This window comes from Arvicanthis niloticus, chromosome 13 (genome assembly GCF_011762505.2).
Source record: "Arvicanthis niloticus isolate mArvNil1 chromosome 13, mArvNil1.pat.X, whole genome shotgun sequence".
NCBI classification, from domain to species: domain Eukaryota; kingdom Metazoa; phylum Chordata; class Mammalia; order Rodentia; family Muridae; genus Arvicanthis; species Arvicanthis niloticus.
Window position 1 is genome coordinate 75,691,151 of NC_047670.1, and position 8,176 is coordinate 75,699,326.

General features: G+C 52.3%; 1 protein-coding gene across 1 annotated transcript; it reads right to left on the reverse strand.

The window, feature by feature from the left end:
* Nucleotides 1-381: 381 nt before the first annotated feature.
* Nucleotides 382-6,224, reverse strand: LOC117718791 (keratin, type II cuticular Hb1). Its single transcript, XM_034516693.2, has 9 exons — nucleotides 5,824-6,224; nucleotides 4,258-4,466; nucleotides 3,224-3,284; nucleotides 3,001-3,096; nucleotides 2,298-2,462; nucleotides 1,943-2,068; nucleotides 1,445-1,665; nucleotides 1,183-1,214; nucleotides 382-869 (listed from the first exon to the last, which is right to left on the reverse strand). Exons 1-9 carry the CDS (start codon nucleotides 6,190-6,192, stop codon nucleotides 703-705), a joined length of 1,446 nt encoding a protein of 481 aa, XP_034372584.1. The 5' UTR covers nucleotides 6,193-6,224; the 3' UTR covers nucleotides 382-702.
* Nucleotides 6,225-8,176: the final 1,952 nt, after the last annotated feature.

The window sequence follows — 8,176 nt, forward strand, 5'->3', positions numbered from 1 at the left end:
CGCTGGAGAACGCGATGCTTATTGTCCAGAGGTTACAAAGCGCTCTGGCTGCCTTCTGGGCGGCAGGGGCAGTTCAGTGAAAATACAAGATCCACAAAGCGGCTGCGCCCTTCAACTAAGCGACAGGCCCCGCCCCAGCCATTGTTCATCTCTGCCCGCTCTTTTTCTCCATCTCAGGAGATGTGCTTTGAAGGTAGTGTGGGCAAATCTGTACCACATGAGGGTCGAGGGTCGGCTTCAGACAGGTCTAAGACTGATGGGAGCCCAGGGGCAAAGCCCATCCTGGAAGCTCCGCTCTCGATTCTATGTGATGTAGATTTGAACCTGGCTCCTTAGATGGCTAACAGAGACACAGACAATGTTCAGAGTTGACTACATTAATTTATTGGAAACAGATCAAGACAGAGGTTAGAGGGAGGGGAGGCTGTGGCTCTAGCTTCTGGCTCACAGTTAAGGCAGGGTAGGTGGTATTCTAGCCCTGCCCCCAGACTCCCCACACCAGGGCTCCAAAGGGTTTTCTAGAAGCCAGTATTCCCTTCTGAGAGCAAGGGCTTCTTTTAGGGAGACCAGAGGGGCCGAGAGTGAGAGGGTCCCTTCAAAGTGAGCAAGTGGCTGAGCCTCTTGTTTTAGGTCACAACATTGGTCAGCCAGAGATGGCTCAGGGCGAAATGCTATGCCAGGGCCAGGATGTGAATGCAGTTGTTAACATTTACGGCCACAGGACACAGCTGAGCCACAGGGTGCACACAGGCCTGTGTTCACTGCCAAGTTCCCGCTGCAGGGGGCGCTGCAGGCACTGCCAGCCACTGGCCTTGAACCTGACACACACAGGTCCCCACACACGACTCCTCCGCGGGAGCTACTAACACCTGCAGATCCAAAAGAATGAGTCAGAGCTGGAAGGCAGATTGGAGAGGAGGGTGGGATGGTGATGGGTGGGTCTCGGGGCAGTAGCCAGGAAAGCCTGATTTTCTAAGGACCCTGTTCCCTGATCCTGAATCCCAGGGATTAAAAGCCAGAACCCTTTCCATGAAGCATCTGGTTCCATCTAGACCTGACCCCAAATCACTTCGACTGCGGTGGCAGCTCCTGTTTTGCATTTAGTTCTCACCTAAACTACTTTCACCCTCTGCTTGCTGTCATAGGCAGTAAACCTGTCCATACCAAAGCCGCAGTACTTACAGACATTCACAGCTCCTACACCTTCACACAGTCTGGGGAAGACAAGAAAAAACATATGAAACCCAACACAGTAGTAGCAAACACTGCCCATCCCCTGCTCCCAAACTTGCTCCACAAGTCAGAACTTTGCCTCAACAGTTGGTCAGAACACCGCTCATTATAAACACAGCCTTAAAGGGACCAAGAAAAGATTCACCCCCAAAGTGTGTCTATTGGCCAGTCAAGATCAAGATGGGGTTTGATTCCTCTGGGAAGGACCCACCTCTGCTCCTCGCCCTCCAGCAGGTGCCTGTAGGTGGCGATCTCAATGTCCAGCCCCAGCTTGGAGTTCATCACCTCCTGGTACTCCTTGAGCAGGCAGGCCATGTCCTGCTTGGCCTTCTGCAGGGCAGCCTCCAGCTCAGCCAGCTTGCAGCGGGCATCAGTGAGGGCGGCCTCTCCCTGCTGCTCAGACTGGGTCACAGCAGCCTCCAGCTTGGTGTTCTGGGGACACAGAAGAGAGTGGGATAACCAAGGGTCCCTGGGTCTCACTGTCCATCAGCAGCATACTATCCAGTCTTTCCCACCAGTTGGGAACATTCTAGAAGCAGCCTCTTGGCCTTGTTCACTTGGGTCAACCCGAGTGAGCATGATCAGGAAACCCAGCTGTGCAAATAGGTGGGAGACTAAATGGTAAGCTCCAAGCAGGACACATGCTGGCTGTGTGGCACTGAGTAGGCACCCAGCCTCTCTGGTCTCAGAGCAGCTGAACCTTACTTACCTGGCACTTGGCATTCTCGATCTCAGCAGTCAGCCTCTGGATTATTCTGTTGAGCTCATTGATCTCCTCTCTGGTGCGGCGCAGGGTCTCTCCATGCCTGATCACTGTGGCCTTCATCTCCTCACACTGGGGGTGGGGGAAGCAGAGATGAGCATGAGGCCCAGGATGCAACATCGACCTGGTGAGCACACTGCCACTGAGTGTGCAAGATGCACAGAGGTCAGGCTGGGCTGCCTCCTCAGCTTAGTGCTGTGTGCAATCTTCTTGTGATTCCTGGTGTGCAAGAAGCCTTTTCTGCCAGATCCTGGAGTCCTTCCCACTGTCTCATCTAAGGACAGATGTCCTGACCTCTCACCTTGGTGCGGTACCAGGACTCGGCCTCAGCGCGGCTGCGGGTGGCAATGTCATCATACTGAGCCTTGATCTCAGCCACGATGCAGTCCATGTTCAGGTCCCTGCTGTTGTCCATCTTGACGATGACGGAGGTGTCTGAGATGTGGGCGTTGAGGATGCGGATCTCCTGCAGGAGGAGAAAGAAGGAAGATAGTCAGGTTGTCTGGGTTTTCCCTTACCTACCATGCCTGCAATCCCCATGGCTCTCTTGTAGCTACCAGCCATATCTGTAGCTCAACTCCTGGCCCTTAGAGATGCAACAGCCTTTCAGTTTGTAAGTCTCCCTTTGAGGAAGTCACAGCGTTTCTCAAATTCTTGCTTCTGGAGTTGCTTAGACCCAGAGAACCCATGCTGGGTTGTGTCTGCATGGCTCCTTAGGGACAGACTGTTCCCTGGGACCTGATGTTCTCTTAGACCAGATGCACCTGGCCCAGCAAGGCTGGGCTGTACCTGTTGGCTCAGGAAGGACTGGGTGGACTTTGGGTAGACAGCTTGTTCCCAGTCTACCTCTAGCTCCTGCTATGTCAGTTTGCCTGGTTCCTCAGTTCCCCACCCAAGCATTCCAGTCTCTGACCTGGCCTCATGTGTCAGATTATGTTCTTTATAAGGGGAGATTGCTGGGTTTCTGAACTCCTTCAGGGTCTCACGTGTGTCACTACCCTCACCTCTTCATATAGTCTCCTCAGGAAGTCGATCTCTTGGGTCAGCGCCTCTGAGTTGGTCTCCAGGTCTGACTTACGCAGATAGGCAGAGTCCACGTCCTGTAGGGATTTGCAGACAGCCATGAAGCTAGCTCTCCCTTGGGCTGGAGGCATCTGGCTGCTGAGTGGCAGGACAGAGGGGACAGGGTGGGATGGAACTGGGCAGGGACAAGTTTCAATCACTTACCCTCTTCAGAGCCACAAACTCATTTTCTGCTGTGGCTCGGAGTGAAACTTCTTCTTCATACCTGAGGCAGGAGGGAAAGAAGGCCTTATCCAAACAGCCATGAAGCCAGTCCATAGAGCAGTCTGAACTAAAGGCCTCCTTAGAGAATGTGAGAGGGGTCATACTCCAGTCACAGGCCTGTGAGCACATTGGGTTTTTGCAGTAGAGACAGGATAGTGGTATTTGAAATCTGTGCATTTGTACATACAGACAGACACATGTACACGTGTGTTTGTGTGCATGTATGTGAACACGCATGTGTGAGTATGTGTGCATGCATGTGAACATATATGTGTGTGCATGTGCATGTATGTGCACATGCATGTATGAGTGTGTCTGTGAATATGCATTTGTGTGTGAACACACGTGTGTGAGTGTGCGTGTGCATGCACATGCATATGAACATGCGTGTGTGAGTGTATGTCTAAGGTTCAGGAGACTGAGCTGGCTGTATTTCCTCATCCTTTGCTCTGAGCCCTTGGTCAGCGCCTTGTCTGTTATCTCTTCTTGGACTGAGCCAAGGGACCCCTCTGAGCGAAGTTCTGCTCATCCATCCATCATGGCTGTGTCACATGGAACTGTATCCATACATGACCATGTCATGCTTGCATCCCAGTAGACTCTGCCACGCAAGGACCATAAACACTGCTAGATGAATTTGTAGCATCCTGCTGTGTCTATGGGGTGTGTGGGAGTGTTGGCAGAGAGTAGAGGAGGGAACCCTACAGACAGCATCCAGGGACTTAAGGGTTAGTTCTGGAGACCAGGAACGTTAGGTGGAGAAAGGAAGGGAACCTTGCACCACTTAAAAGGGGATGATGAGAACCTGTGATGGACAGGGACTCTGTGCCTGAAGGAAGACATGGAGAGGGCTCCTTGATTCATAAGGCAGGGGTATGGGTGGGCTTCCTGACCTAGACAGGCAGAGACCCCAAACACAAGCCAGCTCTTCTGTTCCCAGGGTGCTTCTATCAAGACTCCCCAGTGGCCCTCACCTCTTCTTGTAGCCCTCCATGGCCTCCTGAGCATGGTTGAGCTCGGCAGCCAGCCTCCCGCTGTCGGCCTCCACACACTCAGCCTCGCGCCTCAGTGCCTGGATGTAACCCTCGAACAGAGGCTCCAGGTTGCTCTCACAGCACTTGCGGTTCTGGTAGAACTGCCACTTGGTCTCCAGCAGCTTGTTCTGCTGCTCCAGGAAGCGCACCTGCCATCCAGAGTTAAAGTCTCAGAACAGACTCTTGCAGAATCAGAGGGTATGTGCGTGCGTGCGTGCGTGCGTGTGTGTGCATGTGTGTGTGTGCATGTGTGTGTGTGTGTGTGTGTGTGTGTGTGTGTGTGTGTGTGTATGATGTCCTCCCTTGCTGGCATGTCTTCTCCACAGCCACACTGGGGCTGAAGGCAGGTGGTAACCTGGAACTCCTTTCAGAGACTTAACTTCAGTCAATTCACCTGGTGTCGCTGAACATGCTTAACCCAGTGCAAACTCTGCCTCTTCTTAGTCCATGATAAGAAGAGCTTAGCTTTGGATAAAGCTCCCAGCCTTCCACAGAATGGGGTGGCTAAAGCACCTTTTAGTAAGGTACAAAGAGACATTCTGCCTCAAGAAGACAGCACAGCCAAGGCTGCTGTCACAGCCAGCCTGGGAATGGAAGGGTGAGCCTGTTTAGGAAGGCAGACTGTAAATTCTGGAAAGGGAACCAGTGTGTGCAAATTACAGGATCCCTGCAACAACAGCACAATTAGAATAATAAGCGCCTGGATCCAAGTGCAGGAATGTCTTGTGTTTCTGAGTTCAAGAGTGAGATTGAAGGACCAGGAACATGGTTGACTTCAGGCAGAGACCATTGATTGACAGGGGCAGTATCTTCACCACTATTACAGACTATCAGGTCCCCATCCCCCCAGCACCAGGTTGGTGTACTTCCAGATTCAGATGCCTGTGTTTAACGACCTTGCCATATCCTTGGTAGGTTCTTCCTTGTGCTTCCTTTAGTGTCTCATGTGTGCCAGCTCTGGACAACTCTCCCCAACCCCTCAGCTTCTTTGTCCTTGGAGCTTGTATTCAAGCCTCAGCCTGCATGTGGAGGCCTGGCTTCTGGGAAGACAGCTGCAGGCTTGCACTCCTCCTGGCTCTGCATAAGGCCCTGAGGACCCAGTCTGTGGCTCTAGCACAGGCCTGCATGCTTAGTTCCAAAAGCAGTAGCTCCCACAGAGCACAGTGGCCCCAGGGCCTACATGGGATTCAAAAGGCTCTGTGAAAGAGAAGCCCTCAGGTAGTCTTTATAGTTGACCTTGACGTGGTCAGGACACCCCGCTTCCTACACGAGCATCTACATGGTCTCGCACACTGGAAAGGCTGGGCCTGGGCTCCATAGGTCTTGCTCTGAGTTCTAAGCATGCCTTCAGTTTCCCCCCCACATCTCCACACCAGACTGAAAGGTACTGCTTCCAGTTCCTGTCTGTCTGTGTCCCTTAGGCCTTGTGGGTTCTATGGGTATGTTTTCCCTCTGATTTCCCCTCGGTGCCCATCATCGACTGTGCACATGCTCCAGGACACCCACCTTGTCGATGAAGGCCGCGAACCTGCTGTTGAGGCACTTGATCTGCTCCTTCTCCTCATGCTTCACGCACTGAGCATTGGGGTCGATCTCCAGGTTGAGGGGAGTGAGCAGGCTCTCATTGACAGAGACTGTGGTGATGCAGGGGGGGCTGGGCCCACAGATGCCTCCAGAGCGGTATCCAAAGCTGCGTCCACAGGAACCAGAGCGGAAGGCCCCGCAGATGCTATGGCTGCCGAAGCCCCCTGAGAGTCCGCGGTAGCAGGAGATGCCCCTGTAGGGGGCTGCAGAGATGCAGCAGCGGCCGGGCCTGGGCCCACAGGCCGAGGCGCAGCTGAAGGCACGGCCACAGAATCCTGATCCACAGGTCATTTTGCTTCTGAAGATGGGCTGCAGCGTTCTGGATGGGAGCTCCGGACTCCTGATGGAAGCTCCAATGTGCTAGTCCAGGCACTGGGGTCCTATTTATGGCAGGTTCTCAGGGGTTTGGCTAAGATGGTGGTTGAGGCAATTGGACTTTATGGGCTTGGGCGGTTAGCCTTGTCCAAGCCTCTTTAGAATGTGCTTTCATGGTGGAGTGGCCCGCACCCTCCCCTTTGTAAAGCATGCCAGTGGGTGCCTGGGGAGCTCAGAAGATTGCATCTTCAAAGTGCCTGAGGCGGGGCATGTGCACTCTGTGGCTTCGGGGAGGGCAGGAAGGACCCACACATAGAGGGGAGCTGGGAATGGGGTGCTAATGCTGGGAAAGGCGTGCCTTCAGTGTGTGGGGAGGAGCGTTCCCAAGCAAGGCTGGGGAATCAACCCCAAGCGGCACAGGCTTTGGTCCAGGCACGACCTTAGCTCTTTCATAGCAGAGCAGGATCCTGTCCCTCACTGCTGTTCGTGTTGGGCATTGCTTTTCCCAACATGGCAGCTCCCAGTGCAGGCTAAGAATCTGTCTCTTCAGTCCTCTAAACTCTGACTGGCCTTTACAGAACGTGTGGCATATAGTCTTTAGGTACTTCAACTCCAGACCCCCCAATGAAACCTGGAGTCTTGAGTGGACTAGCAAGGACTTTGCCCCCGAGAAATATCATGCCTTCTAAAAAATACAGGCAGCACCCTTTTTATATGCTAGAAAATGACAGCAAATCCAGAACAGCACTTACAATCCATTCCATATTCTATTTCCTCAGTTGTCTGAGGATTGTTTTAAGGTAGGTTTTTATCATTTACTTTGTCACCCCTGTCCTGATGCCCTCTGTGCAGGAGGTCAGAGCTTTCTGGCTGATTGTTCCCTATGGAACCTCATAGGTATGTGTGGCAGCTAAAGTTTCATCAGTTGACTCTCTGGCTCTCTGGTTTTGCTGTGGACATTTAAGACTTCACTACCTACTTGTGAGTGGAGCCTATTTATTGCCCAGCACAGAGGAACAGCCAATGCTTGACAAGATTCTTTGAGATAGTGCAGGGCTAGAGGCTTGGCTTATTTCCAGTCAACATTTGGAACAGAATAATTCATAATATATTTTGGGCAATTCTTACTGTACCTGATCAGAAGGCATAACATGTCAGATTGTGGCTCTGAAGTTAGATTGCTTGAGAACGTTTCCCTTTTACAAGGAGTGAGGGCTCTCTAGGGAACATACACCTTACTTTGACAAGAGTGCTTTTCTTTGCATAGGTTATCTACTGTGTGCTCATCATGGGTTACCTACTGTGTGCTCATCCATATAACCAAGAAACCATCTCCAGTTTGTACTCCGGACATTTGAAGGCTGCACCATTCCTCTTGTTTTTACAGACGAGGAAATGGAGGCTCAGAGATGTTGAATAATTTGCTCAAAGTCTCCCAGCTGTCATGTGGTGAATTTGGGAGCCCTCACAAGCATGGGGGACACCTTCTCGTTTCCTCGTCTCTGAGAAAGTTTCAGAGGGTAGAGAATGCTGTCTGGGGTGCATATCTGTGAACTTAGACAGTGGAAGGAAGGAAGGAAGATGGCTGAGCCAGTGATTGGAGCAGGTTGAATGGGAGGGGCCAGTGGGGTGTGTGCTCTCAGTGCTGTGTGGGAATGGCATGTGACTGAGAGATGCTTCCTGGATGTGAGCACTGGTGAGGCCCTGGAAGGTACCAGTTTTAGCTACCTGCATCCTCTTTACTTGTTTTGGTTCATCAATGTGCCCTAGAGGTTCACCAGCCATTTCTACTCCAATAGAGCAACCTACAAAAACCACTTGGGAAGGCACAGAGGACAGTACAGTGGCATAGAAGTCCCTGGGAGCCCAGGCGAGCAGAAAGATTTTAGGGAGGAGTAAGGGATGGGCTTTGTGAAAGGGTAGGGAGGAGGAAACCTCAGGGTGGAGCTCTGGCATCTGC

What these genes read in the sequence shown, in the direction of transcription:
- LOC117718791 (XM_034516693.2), bottom strand. Translation starts at nt 6,192, where the DNA reads ATGACCTGTGGATCAGGATTCTGTGGCCGTGCCTTCAGCTGCGCCTCG. An exon ending in AGTCCTGGTACCGCACCAAG is followed by an intron (nt 2,069 to 2,297) that starts GTGAGAGGTCAG and finishes CCCCACCCCCAG; the next exon opens with TGTGAGGAGATGAAGGCCAC. An exon ending in TCGAGAATGCCAAGTGCCAG is followed by an intron (nt 1,666 to 1,942) that starts GTAAGTAAGGTT and finishes CTGTGTCCCCAG; the next exon opens with AACACCAAGCTGGAGGCTGC.